The 22,362-nt window shown below is 40.7% G+C and overlaps 1 protein-coding gene across 1 annotated transcript in view; it reads left to right on the plus strand.

Annotated features, from left to right (window-relative positions):
- Positions 1-19,170, plus strand: part of RSPO3 (R-spondin 3) — a 93,712-nt gene extending 74,542 nt beyond the window's left edge. The window contains exon 5 of the mRNA XM_075200658.1: positions 17,051-19,170. Within this exon, the coding sequence (XP_075056759.1) occupies positions 17,051-17,183 (133 nt within the window). The 3' untranslated portion in view covers positions 17,184-19,170. The remainder of the gene's footprint in view (positions 1-17,050) is intronic.
- Positions 19,171-22,362: the final 3,192 nt, after the last annotated feature.

Consider the following 22,362-nt stretch of genomic DNA (forward strand, 5'->3'; position numbering starts at 1 on the left):
AAAATGTTTTTTAAAAAATAAATATTTTGCAAAAATTCTCATTAGAAAAAATGCTTTATTTAAATAAATAAATAAATAAAACATTTTATCTTTCAGTATCTTCTGTTATCGCCAGAATCGCGATATATATATTACTTGCAGAGCTACAAATGTTTGAATATTTTGTAATAGATATTTACAATGATTATCAATGGTTTCCATGAGAGGTACACATCACCCCATATTACTCCTCATCATACTTCACAACATTGACAGACAAATATCAATCCTGAGGTATACCGTGATGAGCAGCATTGCTAAGGAAAAGCCCCTATGATGAAGCTATGGCATACTTGTCAACATTCAATTTTTGTCCTCCGGGAGGAGGGCAGGAGGGGGCGGTCCGCAGCAAATCGTGTCATTTTGTCCCTGCACCTCGATGAAAGCGCCATTTTGTCACAGGGGTGGGGCCAAAATGACACGATTTACAGCGAATCGTGTCATTTAGGATCCCATCCTGCCCACTTCACTAGAAAGTGGGCAGCATGCGGGAGAATTGCCTGCTTTCCCGATAGTTCTAACCAGAATTCGGGAGTCTCCTGGACATCCCGGGAGAGTGGGCAAGTGTGAGCTATGGTGAACACTGTCATACTCTGAAGACTGCAAACACTGCTTAAAAGACAGAATTTATTAAAGATAAAACGGTGTACCAATACCAATAGTGGGACCACCACATGAAAACTGAATGTAACCACCCAATAACCTGAATTCTATTCAGCCTGGTTGATTAACATGATCAGGGAACATACACACATCACCACCTCCCCCGTAATCAGAGTACCTAGACCGAAAGATATACCAGTTCAGAGCAATCTATTACAGTTGCCATAAGTTTAAAAAGTGGTCAACATTTTTTTTTTTATGTCAATAGTTAGACCTGTATGCTGAGGCTTTCATTCCCCATCATGGTAACAAGATAGCTTACTAACATAGAAACTAGTTATTAACTATTGGCAGAGGATTCCATATCATTTGGGGAATTAATGTATATATTTAATATGTATATAATGTGTATACTCAGCTCTGGTCCCACAGTGAAACAATCTCTGGGATTAGTAGGAAAAAAAATAAATGGCTGGCTTGTCTGAGTTTTGGCAATAATGTATTAGTAATGAACATCGATTCTGGGAATCATACCTTAGTAAAAAGTAGGTTTCAATTTCACTGTATTCTAGTATTTAGGCAGGATGAGATCAGCTAGCACGATCTTTTCATATTATAAACGCCAGCATCATTCATTCATTAAAGTAGAACTCCATCCATTTATTCGACAATTCCCTATAAACCAACAAACAAAACCATAAGGAGACCATTGGAAATTACCATTGCTGGAACCTGCAATCCATTGATGCTCCACACATGGGGCCTGAATCATTAAGGAAATCAAAGCAAAAAAATAGGAGTAAGTTTTCTCCTGGACAAACCGTTACAGTGCAAGGGGTGAAAATTAGTTTATTATTTTGAACATAAGTTAAATACTGACTGCTTTTTCATGTAGCACACAAATACTTGATAGCTTTATTTTTACACTGAAATTTAAAGTTGATCTATGACATATCCTACCCCAGCTATAAATCTGTCCCCACATTTTAAATTTTCCTCCCCCTCCAATGCAACATGGTTTTCTCCATGTGCAAATTAACTCATTTTTATGCTTTGCTCACCTTAATGACTCATTGGGCTAGATTTACTAAGCTGCGGGTTTGAAAAAGTGGGGATGTTGCCTATAGCAACCAATCAGATTCTAGCTTTCATTTATTTAGTGCTTTCTACAAAATGACAGCTAGAATCTGATTGGTTGCTATAGGCAACATCCCCACTTTTTCAAACCCGCAGCTTAGTAAATCTAGCCCATTGAGTCTAAATGTAAACTCCTGCAGATAATTGTTGTTGCAGATTATTAGACACGTTGCTAATCGTCCGACACTTCATATTCAAAGTGGATGTGCTGGAAGAGGTGAGTTACTCTTGAAGAATCTAAGCCATGGAATCCCTGAGAACACAGTTTTATTAGTTGTTATTGCAGAAAAAGATTGGGTGCAGCTCTTGGTTGAGCACCTCAGTAAAAGGACGCCTATTTTTTTTTTTTATAAAAGCACTATAAATCTACTTAGAAAATGTGATTAGAAAAAGAATGGGGTTACATTGGGTTTAGCCTGCAACATTTTTGTCAATAGCTTTATTTATAGAATACAATCACAAAGTATAAGCCAGCAATGGTTATTAATCTTGTCAGTCACATTCAATCAACTCAACAGTCACTGACTAGTTCTTTTTGTGTTGAGTGGCTTTAAGGCAGGCGATGTGGCATAATCTATAACTTGGCAGGCACTGAGCGATTTGTATTAGTACTTTTCTCCGTATTCAGTGTTTCAGACAAAATACAATTTTTCCAGGAAAGCAACAATAAGTGTTCTATCTAGGGATTGGGCAAGTGACCAAAAAAAAGAGTTGAGCGATGGCCTGCCTTTTGAGAATGTCTGCTATTTATTAACTACAAAAGTACTTGTGTAATAGGTATGGTTTGGTAAACATAATTCCCAAAATTGGAAATGCCCAGAGAAGGACAGTTCAAAAGTTTGTAAAGAGACAAAAATGTCAATTGTGGTGCATACTTGCCCCTTATGTATACTGGGTTTGGTTAAGTTTTTTTAACTAGATTACTAATGAGGATGATTGTCGGCATCAACTGATTAAACATAGAAAAAGGGTCAAGAATAGTAGTACTTAGGTGTTTATTTTAGTTTTGTTTCTGTAAAGTATTTTATTATGTGTATGAACACTGGTTTTGAATATCAGTGAACCCTAAATCAGTATCCGATACTCCCACAGTATATAATACCACCATTGTGGTTGTATTAATATATCCCTGGTGCCCACTGACCATGATGGACTGGGATTAGATTTCTGAGCCATCTCCTACCACATCAGGGTGCGACTGCTTCTAACCCCTGGGTCCCATGTGCCTTAAGGACTCAGAGTTTGGCCACAACACTGGGTTGAAAATGGTAATATTCAGTTTAGAAGATGACATAAGTAGAGGTAGAGCTGCACCACTAAAATAGAGTTGACTATAGATAATGAACAAGGTAGTAGAAAGGATAAATCATTAATGTATTTGCTATACTTCCTATTCATCTGATGACTTGTACACCATGGAAGTTTAAGCTAAATTGGCCTTTTGATCCATGTAAAATATGCTATTTTTCATTGCACATCCACACACAATAGTGTACGTATATGTCCGTATGCAAAGTTGGAAGCATCTGACACTTCCTTCCCCGGGGGAAGGAAGCGGTGTGCAAATGAAGGCTGAGCAAAGTAAGGGCATGTTCAGGTATTGCATCTCGATATGTGTACGGCTCACCAAATGGGTAGAAATATGCGTGCCCTTTTTTATTATTTTAGAATAATTTAAATTCGTTTTGCCAACAACTTTGCATCAGCCCCATAGTTTTCATTTTTGTTTACTTTTTTCTTCAATATGTGTATTTAATAAATTCATATGAATCAGAGAGCCATATATGTGTGTGCTAGGCTACATAAGTAAAGTATTTCTGCAAATGTGCATCATTTTATTGTATCATAAGAGTTCCCTTGTATTTTTCCTTAAAAAAGATCTATTATAATATATAATCAATACCATACAAAATCAAAACTGTCTAATCTGGTACAGAAAAACAATAGATGTGTGCATAATATTTAAGATTCTTGCAAATTCAAACTTTTTGCTGATGACCCTTACAGCATTTTAAGCTCTTAACACGTGCTGTTGTGCAGTGCTGTCCAATTTCTCAGGCAGGAGACCTATGTGGTGGAGTGCCACGAAGTTATGTCTCTTCAAGAATGTTTATAGTTAAATTAGTGTACATTTCTCAAGGCACTTAATAAATAAAAAAAATGACTCCTACTATAGAAATACATTGTTATGGGTCTGAAAGATTATTCAGACCCATAACATGTAAATTGGTTAATTGCAACTCATGTGGGCAAGGGCGGATTGGGAACTTAAAGTGGCCCTGGAAAAATTTCTGGAAGTGGCCTCGTGGGCGGGACTATATCAACTCTAGGCAGGGCAAACACAAAAGGAGGCGGGATTAGTACAAACCTGACTATGCCACCAGAGGCATGTAAAGTGCTAGACTGCCCATTACATATCACCCTTCCCCCAACATTCCCACCCATGGGACAAATGTGTCCCTGGGCGGACAAGCCCTAAATCAGGACTGTCCTGCTGAAATCGGGACAGTTGGGTGGTATAATTATTGGTTCACCCACATAATGGCTGCCTCCTCTGTGTACGAGTGATGGGTACACTTTGACTAATACATAGTAAGTAGGACAATATGAGAAACTAAATTTAGCAGTAGTAAACCAGTAACAGAAAATGTCATCACAATATACAGTCATGGCCAAAATTTGAGAATTACACAAATATTATTTTTCACAGTCTGCTGTCTCAGTGTTTATGATGGCAATTTGCATATACTCCAGAATGCGGGATAGAGGCACCACCAGTGCAGAGCTTTCTCAGGAATGGCAGCAGGCAAGTGTGAGTGCATCTGCACACACAGTATGGCGAAGACTTTTGGAGGATGGCCTGATGTCAAGAAGGTCGGCAAAGAAACCACTTCTCTATAGGAAGAACATCAGGGACAGACTGATATTATGCAAAAGGTACAGGGATTGGACTGCTGAGGACTGGGGTAAAGTCATTTTATCTGATGAATCCCCTTTCAGATTGTTTTAGGCATCTGGAAAAATACTTGTTCGGAGAAGTAAAGGTGAGCGCTACCATCAGTCCGGTGTCATGCCAATAGTAAAGCATCCTGACACCATTCATGTGTGAGGTTGCTTCTCAAGGGAGTGGGCTCACTCACAATTTTGCCTAAGAACACAGCCATGAAACCAAAACATTCTCCAAGAGCAAATTTTCCCAACCATCCAAGAACAGTTTGGTGACGAACAAATCCCTTTTCCAGTAAAATGAAGCACCTTGCATTAAGGCAAAATTGTTAACAGTGGCTCGGTGATCAAAACATCAACATTTTGGGTCCATAGCCAGGAAACTCCCCAGACCTTAATCCCATTGAGAACGTGTGGTCAATCCTCAAGAGGCGGGTGGACAAACAAAAATCCGCAAATTCTGACTCCAAGCATTGATAAGGCAAGAATGAGCGGCCATCAGTCAATATGTGGCCCAGAAGTTGATTGACAGCATGCCAGGGCAAATTGCAGAGGTCTTCAAAAACAATGGTCAACACTGCAAATATTGACATTAGCCCCCCCATCTTCACACACAGCACTGACATCAGCCCCCCCATCTTCACACACAGCACTGACATCAGCCCCCCCATCTTCACACACAGCACTGACATCTGCCCCCCCATCTTCACACACAGCATTGACATCAGCCCCCCAATCTTCACACACATAGCACTAACATCGCCCCCCCTCTTCACACACAGCACTGACATCTGCACCCCCATCTTCACACACCGCACTGACATCTGCCCCCCCCATCCTCACACACAGCACTGACATTAGCCCCCCCATCTTCACACACAGCACTGACATCAGCCCCCCATCTTCACACACAGCACCGACATCAGACCCCCCATCTTCACACACAGCACTGACATCTGCACCCCATCTTCACACACAGCACTGACATCTGCACCCCCATCTTCACACACAGCACTGACATCTGCACCCCCATCTTCACACACAGCACTGACATCTGCCCCCCATCCTCACACACAGCAATGACATTAGCCCCCCCATCTTCACACACAGCACTGACATCAGCCCCCCATCTTCACACACAGCACTGACATCTGCCCCCCATCTTCACACACAGCATTGACATCAGCCCCCCAATCTTCACACACATAGCACTAACATCGCCCCCCCTCTTCACACACAGCACTGACATCTGCACCCCCATCTTCACACACCGCACTGACATCTGCCCCCCCATCCTCACACACAGCACTGACATTAGCCCCCCCATCTTCACACACAGCACTGACATCAGCCCCCCATCTTCACACACAGCACCGACATCAGCCCCCCATCTTCACACACAGCACGGACATCAGACCCCCCATCTTCACACACAGCACTGACATCTGCACCTCCATCTTCACACACATCACTGACATCTGCACCCCCATCTTCACACACAGCACTGACATCTGCCCCCCATCTTCACACACAGCACTGATATCAGTCCCCCATCTTCACACACACAGCACTGACATCTGCACCCCCATCTTCACACATAGCACTGACATCAGCCCCCCATCTTCAAACACAGCACTGACATCTGCCCCCCCATCTTCACACACAGCACTGACATCAGCCCCCCATCTTCACACACAGCACTGACATCAGCCCCCCCATCTTCACACACAGCACTGACATCTGCACCCCCATCTTCACACACAGCACTGACATCAGCCCCCCCAACTTCACTTACATAGCACTAACATCGCCCCCCCTCTTCACACACACAGCACCGACATCAGCCCCCCCATCTTCACACACAGCACTGACATCAGCCTTCCCATCTTCACACACACAGCACCGACATCAGCCCCCCCATCTTCACACACAGCACTGACATCAGTTCCCCATCTTCACACACAGCACTGACATCAGTTCCCCATCTTCACACACAGCACTGACATCAGCCCCCCCATCTTCACACACAGTACTGACATCAGCCCCCCCAGCTTCACACACAGCACTGTAATCAGTCCCCCATCTTCACACACAGCACTGACTTTAGCCCCCCCATCTTCACACAGCACTGACATTAGCCCCCCCATCTTCACACACAGCACTGACATCAGCCCCCCCATCTTCACACACAGCACTGACATCTGCCCTCCATCTTCACACACAGCATTGACATCAGCCCCCCATCTTCACACACAGCACTGACATCAGCCCCCCATCCTCACTTACATAGCACTAACATCGCCCCCCCTCTTCACACTCACAGCACCGACATCAGCCCCCCCATCTTCACACACAGCACTGACATCAGCCCCCCCAGCTTCACACACAGCACTGATATCAGTCCCCCATCTTCACACACAGCACTGACTTTAGCCCCCCCCATCTTCACACAGCACTGACATTAGCCCCCCATCTTCACACACAGCACTGACATCAGCCCCCCCATCTTCACACACAGCACTGACATCTGCCCTCCATCTTCACACACAGCATTGACATCAGCCCCCCATCTTCACACACAGCACTGACATCAGCCCCCCCATCCTCACTTACATAGCACTAACATCGCCCCCCCTCTTCACACTCACAGCACCGACATCAGCCCCCCCATCTTCATACACAGCACTGACATCAGCTTTCCCATCTTCACACACACAGCACCGACATCAGCCCCCCCATCTTCACACACAGCACTGACATCAGTTCCCCATCGTCACACACAGCACTGACATCAGCCCCCCCATCTTCACACACAGCACTGACATCAGCCCCCCATCTTCACACACAGCACTGACATCAGCCCCCCCATCTTCACACACAGCACTGACATCAGCCCCCCATCTTCACACACAACACTGACATCAGCCCCCCATATTCACACACATCACTGACATCAGCCCCCTATCTTCACACACATCACTGACATCAGCCCCCCATCTTCACACACAGCACTAACATCAGCCTTCCCATCTTCACACACACAGCACCGACATCAGCCCCCCATCTTCACACACAGCACTGACATCAGTTCCCCATCTTTACACACAGCACTGACATCAGCTCCCCCATCTTCACACACAGCACTGACATCAGCCCCCCCAGCTTCACACACAGCACTGATATCAGTCCCCCATCTTCACACACACAGCACTGACTTTAGCCCCCCCCATCTTCACACAGCACTGACATTAGCCCCCCATCTTCACACACAGCACTGACATCAGCCCTCCATCTTCACACACAGCATTGACATCAGCCCCCCATCTTCACACACAGCACTGACATCAGCCCCCCATCTTCACTTACATAGCACTAACATCGCCCCCCCTCTTCACACTCACAGCACCGACATCAACCCCCCCATCTTCACACACAGCACTGACATCAGCCTTCCCATCTTCACACACACAGCACCGACATCAGCCCCCCCATCTTCACACACAGCACTGACATCAGTTCCCCATCTTCACACACAGCACTGACATCAGCCCCCCCATCTTCACACACAGCACTGACATCAGCCCCCCATCTTCACACACAGCACTGACATCAGCCCCCCATCTTCACACACATCACTGACATCAGCCCCCCATCTTCACACACATCACTGACATCAGCCCCCCATCTTCACACACAGCACTGACATCAGCCCCCCATCTACACACACATCACTGACATCAGCCCCCCATCTTCACACACAGCACTGACTTCAGCCCCCCATCTTTACACACAACACTGACATCAGCCCCCCCATCTTCACACACAGCACTGACATCAGCCCCCCATCTTCACACACAGCACTGACTTCAGCCCCCCATCTTTACACACAACACTGACATCAGCCCCCCATCTTCACACACAGCACTGACATCAGCCCCCCCATCTTCACACACATAGCACTAACATCACCCCCACCTCTTCACACACACACACAGCACCGACATCAGCCCCCCCTTTCTTCACACTTACCTGTCATCCGCTGCCAGCCATGCTTTCTGCTCTGCTCACATGGGATGGCACCTGTCACATGGTGCACGTCCCATGTGATATTTAGCTCTTACAGGATAGGCCACACAGAGAGGGGAGGGATTGACAGATCTGCGGCCACTAGATGGAAGGTGGCTGGTCCCGGGGAAAAGGGCCAGACATCTTCCTTGTTTTAAAAAAAAAGTATGCAATAAAAAAAACCATCAGGCGGCACACGGGCGGCCTCATTCGGTCATCGGCCTCCTGGAAAAATTCCCGGTAGGGCCTATGACCAATACACTCCTGCATTTGGGTCATTAAAACTAACAGTGGGAAATAAAGTTAAATTGTACTACATCCAGACAATTTTCTGGAGAGAAAAAGAGATAGCAGAATGAATGAAAAATGAAATCGGAAAAAAAAGACACATCCAAAAACTTTGTGTATATCAGCTTATCAACTATTACAAATGAGCAACTCTCTCACTTTGTTCATTGAAAACATTGGGTTTTGCCAGAATGTTCATCTTCATACTCAGACATTATGAAACATGTTTTATAACACATGGAGAGCAACAGGAGAAAGGGAGATGAACCTTTTTTTCTCTGTAATGTCAGGGTTCTGATTTTCATGAAAATGAGTGTCAATAATTGCTGTAACTCTTTTTCAAAAACATGGCACATAAACATTGGTGGAGAAGGAGAGGTGAAGGAAGACAGATTTTAAATGAAAGATGAGTGTTTTTATTTACCGCATACTGCATATTAGCCTGTATTGGAAGGCGTATTAACCTAGGGTGGGCTGAACCCTTAATCAGATCCTGGGCAGCAGCACGAATAGTACAGGTAGCTTCAACATCAGACCCACATTTACTCATTTACCAGATATGAACTGCAGATGACAAAACATGTTAATATAATTTATTATATACTTAGGATTAAAATTTGCTGTAATTAATTGCATTGAGCTGTAAAGGAAATAAATGTAAAAATTATATCTTTTTATTTTTGACATTGTCACACCCTAGAAAGTTCCTTCTTGGTGATAATGTCATTTACACTACTGAGTATTTTCTCCTACAGTCACTGTGAGGAGCTCTGTTAAACTATTTAAGGAGAGTGCAGGGAATGGAATCAGAAATAAAATAAAATGGTGAACGAGGGGATGGGTAAGTCTATATATAAATAAAGTAACTTTTCCCGTTGTGTGTTTCTTTTTTCTTTTGCAGTTTTTTTATTTTTACAGTCCCAGTGTGCCCTTAATGCATGTTGGCGCTTGTAGTTCTTCAAGTGCCAGCATACTCTGGCAATCATGATTAGTCTGAGACTTGTAAAAGGGGGTTTTCATTGTATGCCTGAGAAGTGGGCATGACCACCTTGCATAGTGTGTGGCTATTATATAAGACAATAATATGCTGCTCCCCAAACCCTTCCCATCTCTTTCTAAACAGACGGAGTGATTCTGTATTACTATTAGGTGCATGCAGTTCCCCCTTTCACGAGCAAAGCAGTGTGGAGCTGGACATATCTTCCAACTGTCCCTGAAATCAGTACAATGTGGGATAGTAACCTAAAATCAGGACTGCCCCTCCAGAACCAGGACAGCTGGCAGACTGCCCAGCTCTCTCCTACTTGATCTTGCAGTTTTCATTACCTGCTGCTGCTGCTCATGTCTTAAACTCAGCTGCTGCTTTCTGGATCCTGGAATGTTGGTCCCTGTTTGGAAAAAGAGATAGGTACATGGAAGTCTAGCAATGAGAGAACTCACTAAGCCTCCCTCCAAATCTAAAGGCTATTAATTAATGTTCTGGGCTCCAACATTAAATTAATAGCATTCACAATTATTAAAAAAAGATCCCCCCAACCATCCCCAACATTAAATTATTACTATTAATATTTAATGAATAATACATATATCCCCATTACTTACCATATTTTATAAATAAACCATTTCCTCCAGTATATAAATAATTAGTATTAATATTTAATAAATGGCCATCCATCTCCCCAAATTCAGCTCCATTTCAAATTAATAGCCCAAAAACCATCCCATCATTAAATTAATAGTCCTATCAACCCACATTGCTACATATGTGTTATAGAAGACTCTTTAGACTAACTCTATAGACTAACTCTTGAGAAAACTCTATTTTATAAGAAATCTAAATACAAACATAATAAGTTTCCAATACTATTATAATGACAAGAGCCACTTTAGAAGTGCAAAATAGTTACCATGATCTTGTTTGAGAACTTGTAATTTTACTAATGTAAGGCTGCCCCCAAGTGGTATTTTACAAGGTTGCATGTAAAAATTTACATATTTTATATATTTTTTAGGTCAAAGAAATAAGTTTCAACTATCCTAATTTTTAAAGTGATAAATAAAAATTCCAGACAGTTGAAGAAAAGGCAAAGGGGAGAGGATGTGACGAACAGGTTGTCTGGAATTTTTACAACAGTCCTTTTCTGGTTTGTAATGCTGACCTCACACGCTGAAGTATTGCACCTGCATCAAACCATGTCTGACCCGAATACTACAGGATTGCCCGATTATAAATAGCTATGCTGGTAAATGTGATTGGGAGATGAGGGACCAAAGAGCTCAAGTTCAATTTGGCCACATTAAATGTGAATAGTTAATGTGCTGGCTACCCAACCAAAAGTGTTGCTGTTAATTTTTATTCCTCATCCTGGGCATCACTACCATCATCCAACATCCAAACTGAGCTGTTTCCATAAAATGGTTTTGGCACATGTACGTTATCTCATTCTTGAACATATTTACACACACTATTTTCAAAATGTGCACAAAAGCATTCCGAATTATATACAATATATACTCAATATACAGCAATGATTAACCCACCTCTCAAAATGAAAGATACAAGCCCCTCCTCTAGTCTTTTCTATATGTTGATTACTGTAAATAAAACATGTTGATTCCTATTTTGCCAGAAAAAAAAATTGCTTATGATAATTTTGTTTATCTTGCTATACAATTGTACAGTATAAATGTTGTTTTGGCGCAAACGTTGATGGTGGGCATAGAAATAAAAATACAGAAAAATCAGGCAAATATATGGTACTAGGGAGTTTTGTACAATATTGATTCACTATAATTTTCTAATTATTTTTTTTTTTACTTTTACCCTACATACTTACCTAATAATTACCTCTGTCTTCTATGCCCACGATCAGCCCCACAGATATATTGGACCAGAAAAGAAATTCATAATACAAAGCTTGAGTATGCTCTTGTGTACCATGCTTATTTAGGGTGTGTACTCATGAGCTTTTAACATCTACATGGCAGATGTACACATGGTGCATTGCCCTATTCGGTATTTACTGGTGTGAATGGAGTTTAAATACATGTGAAAAGTGAGATCAGTAGATCACAATGGCAAATTCAATTACAATCATACTTGCCAACTCTCCCTGAATGTCAGGGAGACTCCCTGAAATAGGGGTGATCTCCCTCGCTCCCTGAAGAGTCTAACATTCTCCCTGATGCTGAGCCAGTACAAGACGTGGTTGGCTTCGCCATCTGTGGCAGGATGACACAGTTCAGAAATTGTGTCCTATGTCTATGTATTGATTCCTATGGAGGTGGTCATTTTCATGGAGACCAAGATTTAATCAAAGACTGACAGGTAAGACAACATGACTTCAGTAATGGAGACAGAATTGTAAAAGACACTTCAGTCTCTAGAGATTCATTAGCTGCTTTTCTTTAACACATAAGTTGGTTGCCTACTCTTCCGGAATGTCCGGGAGACTCCCGCATTTCTGGGAGACCTTACGGGAGAGCAGGGCAACCTCCCAGTTCTCGCCCCCGCAATAGATAAGTAATTGCTCTAATTGGGCAAAATTGTGACAATCGTTTAGGGGGGGCGATGCCAAAATGATGCAATTCGTCAAGCCTCACCCCAAACGCCGATCTCCCTGAAGCCAATGAGGAAAAGTTGGCAATTATGATTACAATACTCACAGTAGTTTTAATAAGTCGAACCATTGATGTAATTTTTTTTCCATTTTTGCTTGCATTTAGCATTGTATGCTTTGATCAATAAAAAGGCAAGAGTTCAACTTGTAAACACCTTTAAATAAATGCACATGCTTGGATGAGTCTGTCACCTAGGGGTTAGCCACCATGAAAGTCAGACATGTATTTATTTCAAATGCTGCATTACTTTATTGTAGCTCATTTAAATGTATTCCACAAGGTGGGTAATATTGACTGCACACATGCAGAATGCATCTGGACAATTGCAGTGGAACCACACAATGTGATTTTGATGTGGCTGACATCCCTAAGTTTACTATTATTATAACCATAAAGGTTGCTGTTTTATTAGTTTGTTGATATGGTATTCTTTGTTTTGTAATGGATCTGCGATTTAAATGTGTGCAGTCAATATGCATGTTTTCCTATACAATTAGATAATTTGTTTTGTAAAAAAACCAAAACCTCACATGTTATATATTTAGTAACCATCTATGTATTTGTGATATTTTGTTTATATATTACCCCATATCTAGTAGCAAATCTATTTGAAATTTTAATTAGGTAAAACAAAATGTGACTTAAGTGTAAGACTACATTTGCAACTTTTGTCTTTGTTTTTAAACAAAAAAAAAATACTAATCTTGTAAAATAAATAAATTCTATATACATAAAATAAATAAATACTAAACTCTCAAAAACACAGCAAGATAATTGACCTACTTTTAATTGGGAACAGAATTCACACTAAGATGTAATTTCGTGCAAACAATATGAACACATTTTACACTATATCAGGTCATGGAAATGAATATCTTACTGTCAGACCAGTAGATATTAAGTTTAAAATTTGTGGAAAATAAGAGCATGGGTAAAAGAAATAAACACATTGATATAATTTTGTGCCAATATATATCTTTTTAGATCTGTCCAGGATACGATTAACTAAAGTTTTTCTAAACACAATTTTCATAAAATTGATTGGACTTGTGATTGTGCAAGAGTGCTACATGAGAACTAATATTTGCGTGGAATAATGCTAACATCTGTGGCACAACTCCCATTGTTCACAGATGGGCTTTTACAGTGTGCTTTTCTTTAACTTCTTACACGTGTGCTTTTGCATTTGAAGTTATCGAATTGCATTACAATATTGAGTTAGATTTTTTTATTTTTTTTGCTTAAAACCTAAATTTACTAATAGATTAAATAAGTTATTCACAAAAACTGGCATTGCTGTGTTAAAATATCCACAGTAATTCAAAGTTCTTTAAGGAGAAGGAAACCCTTGACCTCATGTCAATATTGATCATGATTGAGCGGGAAGTTCAGCAAAAGCAGGGCTTACCTATATAAAATAGGCACACCAGGATTGCATGTCAGGAGTACATGTGATGCTTACATCCAATCCTAGGATGGCCTCTTCTGGCCTATAAGCCCAGCTTCTGTCAAGCCCCTGGACAGTTGGGACAGATACATTAATATTCCTTTATTGAAGAGATTCAGGTAAATTCAGTCATTCTCCCTTTCTACAAAATAGGAATGGTAGGGAGATAACAACTATGAAATAAAGTATTGTATTTTATAAAAACATAGGGTACCATTCTAAGTAGATGATAACTTATGTTTATGATTGCCTTTACTCACAGATAGTCTATAATGTTACATCACCGTTTCTTCCACCATTAATGAGCCCGTGACCATGGAAATAAAAGCAGAGATTTTCAGCATGATGTAATCTTTGCAGCTTCTGGTGTGAGCAGTTACCAGCTGTAAAACGTTAGACTATTATTTCAGGGGGAAATGGGGATATGTCAAACACTCAGTATCTAGATTGGTCCCTTAAAAGTTAAAAAAAAAAATTCAAATGAAGCTTTTGAATGTGTTTTTGCTCGCTTGAGCAATACAGGGTAAGATACCAATCGCATTTCACACTGAAATGTGTTTTCAGTTGCCCTGTTTTGAAAAGCATCATTACTTGAAAATATTCATCATATTAAAACCAATGCGCTTTATAGAGCTCATAATAAAACAAGGGTAGAATAATGTGTGATATGTTTTGCTCAGTTATTTCACCATATTGCATGATAAATTGGATACTGTTTCATTTGGTTCTATAGGTGATATTGGGTCTGATTCATGTTGGGACGCAACCTACACGTAACTTGCATTTAAAAAAGAGCATGGAATTTGAGTGTAGTTTCGACTGTATTCAAATCCAAGTGGATCTCAAGATACGTTTCCATTTGAATCTAAGTATAACTACTGTGACAGAGTCATTAGAATGAGGCTAAATGGCAGAAGTATGTGTCCCAGGCTTTCTGCCTTGTGTAAGTTAAAACACCAGGAAGAATGTGTAGGTGTGTGGGAAAAGCTTCCCAGAGGGTGTTTCCCTGCTGTAACAAAACATGGTAATGGTCCCTGGTTTTATGTGTGGAGAAAGAGAAGGGTGGGCTCCATACATAAGGTCCAGTCCAGGTCTTCTAGTCTGCCAGTCTCTAAACAGACCAATCAGGAGTTGCACATATGTGGTGCCTGTTAAAATGCAACTAGAATGTGCAATCTCTCTCTTGGACTTGGAGGGAGAAGGTTGGGTGCCTCCTGAGAAACTCTGCTGTGGTGAGCAAGAATATGTGTATATTATTAGTGTGTGGGACATAAGGTCCTGCACCGGAGAGAGGGTCTCCACAAATGTTTAAGTAAGTGCCGGACAGGAAAGGTTTTTATTTGTGTTTTGTTTACTTTGTTTATGCTAATAAAACTGGTTGAGGCCAGTTACACTGAAAACCCTGCATTCAGGTAACTTATTGCTGCTGTTCGTCGCCATCTACCCCAGGAGATGGTACTGATTCCCCTGATTACTTCACAGTACGCTCTGCCTAAACATTTGTTGGCATGTGTCAACAGACCGAACACAGTGCAGGATATGTACATGCATATGCGCAATATAAAGTCCCATCAGAACGCACATAAAAAAAAGTTATAAAAGAAATGATCAACTCATAATACTGTAATCATTAGTAAAAATAAGGGTTTTACATTTTTTTTCTTTTTGTTTTACATTAAATATATAAATCAGGATGTCATGAATGTGTACTGTACATTCAATGCATGTTTATACACTCTCTTACTTGCACTTAAATGTTCTTTGCTATCTAGTGGCATACATACATATTGTTTAATACAAAGTCTATGCCATAACAGTCATCACTATAATCAGCACTTACACGTGCCCTGTTGCTGGTGCAAATGATACGGCTAAAAACAATGTATGTTACATAAGCCCAGGATTTGAATTGTCCACATCTGCATCAGAACGCCCTTGGCACACTCTTACTGTACATTGTCTACTTTAGTCCACCCCTTCCCACCCTCATGCTGCACTTCAAGTCGTAGGCAGTCGTAAGTGACATTTGGATTCGGACATGAGTTGTATGCAATTGCGTTCATTGGTATAAGGTCCGTTTCTGATTATGCACAGAGCTATTTCACGCAAGATACGGCATGCAAATGGACTTATTTCCGAACATGAATCAGCTCATTATGTGCAGCACAAATGCAATATATGAAGAAAAAACGTTATATATGATGACTATATATTGATATGTTTTAGCAAACAGTAACTAAATTGAAAGAAAAAATTCTAAACTGAGAAGGAAGACTGCTTCCTTCAATACCGGCTGAAAGGCACAAAAACCTGTTTCCATAATCAATAGACTCCGTATACAGACCACATTCTGAACATAGACCCTTATATTAAAAAGAAAAACATCATACATCAAGTGCCCTTTCTTATTGTCTTTCATTGTTCTCCAAATAATAATGCCTATACTACAGTATCACAAGACGTGTGTAACATTCTGTATATGTAGCTCTTCCAATTCATATCACCCACATTCTAGCAACAACCACAGTGGCGCAAGCAGGGGTGGTTTTTCTGGTTCTCCAGAAACCCCTCCCCTACGCGAAGAACGGGGGCTAAACAGTGCCCCTACACAGCGGCACTATACTGTACAGCAGCCGCGGCGCTGTCAAAGAAGCATCCGCGGCGGTGCTGTATTGTAGTACAATACAGCACCACCGTGGCCGCTTCTTTGACAGCACTGCGGCTACTGTACAATATAGTGCCACCGAGCAGCTCTCTCTCTATTTTTTTTGGAGGGGGGGGGACTATATGCTAAAAGACACGCTATAAAATATGTTAATATACAAAGCACAATAGTTACTGTTTTCCTATTCTGTGTCTGCGAGAGGAATGGTGAATTTACTGGTTTCTTGTTTTTCGTTTCAGAGCAAAGGGTAAAGATGAAACAAAAAAGAATAAAAAGAGGATAAACAAGGGAGATGGACAGAGTAAAGAAAGGCAAAAAAAACAGGAAAAACTTCAGCGAGAAGAGGGAAAGCAAAGAGAAGTCAGAGCCTAGGAGACGGAAAATGCAGAAGATGCAGCAAAACTCTTTCTTGTGCTCTTACCGGACATGAAAAGGTCTTGCACCTCGTTCACTGACCTCCACATCCCCAGATGACTAAACCTCTTGATGGAATGGGCAGTTTTTATAACGCAAAGGCCTAAACAACATTCCAAGCTTTTCTCATCCTTTCTGACAATGAAGGAGACTAAAGAGAGAAAGGAAAATAAAAAGAAAGCCAAAAAGCTGAAAGAGTGCTCCGGCGGATGCATTATATTTGTATGCTTCCATGCATCTGTAAAAGACAATTAAGACTTTATTCTATGTAATTGTTAATAGCAACCCCTCCCCCCATTTTGTAAAGTATTTTTCAGCTGTTTTCCCCCCCAGAAATATAGGCAAGTTATATGCTGAAGTCTACAGCACCGGTTTTTTTAACATATTTCTGTGGTTAAATAATAAAAAATGATATACAAGTGGTACTCGTTGCTGGGGAAATAGGCATGCCATAGCCAGTTAAATAATGGTTAACTCACCCCATGCTGGCTGCAGACTTGGATTTTTTTCCAAAATCTTCTTTGTCTTTGGTTTCAGTGTAGTTACAGTAGTTTCAACTGAGTTTTATCTGTATTGACGCTGCTTCACATAAACTGTAACAAACATTATTTAGTCAGTGTTGGAGGATAACATGTCACTTATATGTCTAATCATAGGAACAAACTGCAAAACTAATCTCAAAGCAAAGCTGCTCTTTTTTTATAAACTTATTTTAATTTATTAGCACTCACATATATGACTGTTGACATATTCCTATCCCTGGGAAAAGTGTGTAGTTTTTTATTTTATAGGTTTGCTCAGCAGGGGCGGGCTGCCAAATTTTACCCCGGGGGGTGGCAAGACTTGACTCAGCAGCCTATTAGGAACCAGGAATCTTTTAAAGGAAAAAACATGGAGGGGGCCCAGTGACCCAGCCCAAGATGGACCACTATGGGACAAGGCCAGTGGGGCAGGTGCCCACCAGCCCAGTCTGCCCCTATTGCTCAGAAACAGTCATTGGGGATATTGAGTGATTGTAATATTATAATATCTAGTTTCAGACATTCTGATGTTAAGGAAAGAATGAACCATCCTTATATATTGGCTGGGCAGAATGCCCGTCCCTGCAATCGACCATGTCAATGCAAAATTTACAATAATGGCATAAAGCCATATGTAGTAACCTTGGAGAATGTCTATAGATAGCCATAGTTTGTAAAGGTGGGTAATATATACAGATGCAGATAGAAAATGACCCTGGGTATGGTTTGTTATGTATGATTGGCTGCCTGAGTGCATGTGAGCAGGCTTTATATCACATAATGTTACATAGAAATCTACAAACCTCCAGAAATAACACTGGGTTTTACCTACCATCCTTTTCTATGGTGAACAAATGAAAATAAATACAATATGCTCATACATTTTAGAGGAGCAGTTGGCAGTCATAAAAAGCTTGTAGTGGTTATTTCTGTACAATTTTGGGGAAAAAAATCTTGCAGAGAATGTTATCATGCTTTGCTAGAAATGCTGTTTAATGTATTGAACATCAGAATGGTTTCCAGACGGACGTGGTGTCCCAGACATAATTGCTTTTTGTGCAGGGCAGCATGTTCTATGCCTTTGCTTTCTTTTTTTACTGCTATATCTATCATGCATCTATCTGCATGTTAAAAAAAAATCCTTCACTTAACAAGACCTTTAATCCTTGTGCTGCTGGGAGGGTCTTCAAAGCATTGATCTGCCAGTCGCAGTAGACCCTTCCAACAGCTTAGACCTTTGGATTGTAAGGGGCAGAATAACTAAGCAATACAAATAAAGAAGCAATATGTCATGGAAGAATTGTGCATTTTTCCAGTCCTGCTATCTTCTGGAAAAGCTCATTTTTATTTTATAATCTGCTTTTTGATCAGCATTGAGGATGAAGGGGCACAATTTCAGTAATGTGTGTATCCATTGAAAGAAATTCCACTACAATAAATATATTTCTTGACAAGGTTGTGTTTTTAGTGGATAACATATTTTCTTGCTTTGTTCTCACATGCTTTCCCTTTACTCTTGCCAAACCATAAAATGCCTTACAATGTTCATGACAGGATAGAGGTTATTTGGTAGTAGGGACTGATGTAGAACACAATTTTAACCATATATTTCTACCTTATTCATAGAATACTGAGACACAGATGTTTTATAATAAAAGCAGACTGACCAGTGGAAGCAGATGCACAAACCAGCTCTGTTTATTGTCAACAGAGAAGTTGATTTGTGTTAATTATCTGCACATTTTTGTTTTTGCCAATTGGCCTTAACTACCCATTTACTAATATAGTAAGAAGTGCAAAGTTAGAAACTTTATGGATACAGAGTGCAAAATTAATTAAGTGGTTGCTCACATTTAGTCTAACCTCACTATTTATCCATGCCCACTCCATGTAGTCCCTCTGTAGGAATCCCCCACTTGCTAGAACCCCAGCACTACTCTCTCAGCTGCATTAGCTCTTGGTCCACCTTGTCTGACAGCATACAGAGGAGAGCGCTGTCAGACACAGCAGATTGAATGTTTCCTAGCTGGTCAAATAACTAGGACTGATGTGTGCATTTCTACAATACACTGTACAGTTTGAATCATCCAATAGAGGTGAGATGACAGTGTTCTCTTTTGCAAGCTGTCTGTATGGCTTGACCAGGAACCGAGTAAGATAACAATGGAGTTTCCAAGGAGGACACCGACACCTATATATTCGAATGGGTATTCCAGCAAAATCATACTGGTTGTTCCAAAATCCCTTTACTGTGGACTCGGGCAGCACAAACTGTCAATACAGCCATTTTTTGTTTTTAATACTGTCCTGTTACGTCATTGAATTAGACTATGTTTAAATCATGTTAGAGGGGGAAATGTATACATACTTCTATTCCTAAGAGCCACAGGCTGGAAGAACATGCTGGGAGTTTCAATCCAACAGCAGCTGAGGAGCCAAAGGTTAGTATATATTCTATAAAGTTCATATGTTAATGGATATCTTATAGAACATAAGGTTCCCTTGTGTTTTTCCTCATGCTGAACTAGCTACAATGAAAATCATTGTTATGAAGAACATTTCTTGCATTATGAAGTTTCATTACAGCCATCAACACATATCCTTTCTAGCAAACGATAGCATAAAAGCTTCCACATGAGCCAGTTTTTGTCTTTTGACAAACGATTATGCAACCTACACTGATGCACTAGATGTAGCGCTCAGCTTGCCTTTGATGCATTTGTTACTCACACATCACTGCCTTTCATCACAATAAGCAACATCTTCAGGATTAGCTTTATATCCTTTTATGTCAAAGAGCATATTTAAACTACCAGCAGGATGGTATAAATAGTATATTTATCATTTTTAGCCACATTAACAATTTGTATGTATTTTCTGAAAATAGAAAACATTAAAGGTCAAATGTCTTGCAATAGTTGATGTAAAATGTATAGAAATAGTTTATGTAAAATGTATGGAAATAGTTCATTACTGATGTCCATGTATGTTTCCAGAATGGTACCCTAAACCAATAGCTACTAATCATAGTCTGTCCTTTTTCTTAAAAGTTTAGACATTGAAGGCTCACATCTAATTGGCTGCTATCAGATTTAGCAGATTTTTACTTGTCCACCAGTTTTCATAAATGTAACTAAATGAATTTTACATAATGTGTAGCGAACATATAAGCTCTATTGTTGCCTTGTTAAGGAATCAGAGACAATTTTTCAAAATGCCTCAACAAACAAGAAAACAGCAGTGCTTAACCCTTTATAAACAGAGGTATTTCACACCCTCTTGATCAGAACACATTTCTCAGTTTTGTAAAGCTGAACACATATCTCGCAGCTGTTCTGAATTCGACAGGAAAGTTTTGATTTCAGGGGATTGCCCCACCATCCCGCACTTCAGAAGAGCTAAAGACACCGCTGTGAGATGTGGCCATGCCCATTGTGACAAGAGCATTGCCCCTATGGAGGAAGTATGGCAGTGTCCCTCTTTAGAAAATTAAAATGTAGTTACAGCTAAACAGAATCATTTCTAGCTGGTTTGTAAAATTCAGTGCATTTTACATAGTTCTTTTGGATAGAAAATACTAGGAAAAACAAGTAAAATTAGCAAACACCCTTCCCTGTTACAGCAGGTGGAACTAGGCTTTCATCCTAGCTAGATAATGACAATAGCACCCTCCCAAGTGTGGTCACACATGTGGAGCCGATATGTTATTGACAGCATGAGAGATAGATAGATGATTGAACTCTGAGGAAAATATACAAAAGACACCTGAGAGTACAATAGGACATGCCGGGCCTGAGTCATTAAGAAAAGTAAGGCAAAAAAAGGCGTAAATGTTCTCGGGGACAAACCATGTTATCATGCAAGGTGTGCAAATTAATTGATTATTTTGCATATAAGTTAAATACTGGCTGTTTTTTCATGTAGCATACAAATACTTGATAGCTTTATTTTTACATTGAAATTTAAAGTTGATCTAGGACATGAACTCCTCCAACTATAAATCTGTTCCCACATTTTACATTTATCCCCCCTCCAATGCAACATGGTTTTGCCCTGGTGCAATTTACTCCTTTTTATCCATGCAGCATCGCCCCTATTTGCATTCTCAGTTGAGCTGTGTTGGACTAGGGTATGAAGGGCCCACAAAGAAAAGAAGGTGCCCATTAAAGTGCCACTAGAAGAGGTGGTTACTCTATTGAGAGGGTATAGTCAGTCTTCAGTGGGTGTGTCATTACCTTGTGTCTAGCGATGAACTGTGTAAGCCAGGCACACCAATGTTCGGTTAGATTTATAGCGGAATGGAGGAAGATGTCAGGAGGAGTAGTGACATAGGTTCTCAGGCTCACTGGGGATTTTCCAGTATCCCAGTGGGCCAGTCCAACACTGGTACAGAAACCATGTGGTGACTGCAGTTCAGCCTGTACATACCACGTGCACAGGGAAAGTTCATTTGTGCAGAAAACTAAAGAGAGATTCCATCTGCTGAATGTCCCCAGATTTTGTGCCAAAATTCTATACCTCCTAAATGGTTTTTGGCAGGACTATCCCTCTTTTAGGCCCAAATCCTTCTGTCCATATTTCATTCCAAATCTTTCCTCTTGATGGTCTGAAGGACA

The sequence above is a fragment of the Mixophyes fleayi genome, chromosome 3 (assembly GCF_038048845.1).
Source record: "Mixophyes fleayi isolate aMixFle1 chromosome 3, aMixFle1.hap1, whole genome shotgun sequence".
Classification (NCBI taxonomy): domain Eukaryota; kingdom Metazoa; phylum Chordata; class Amphibia; order Anura; family Limnodynastidae; genus Mixophyes; species Mixophyes fleayi.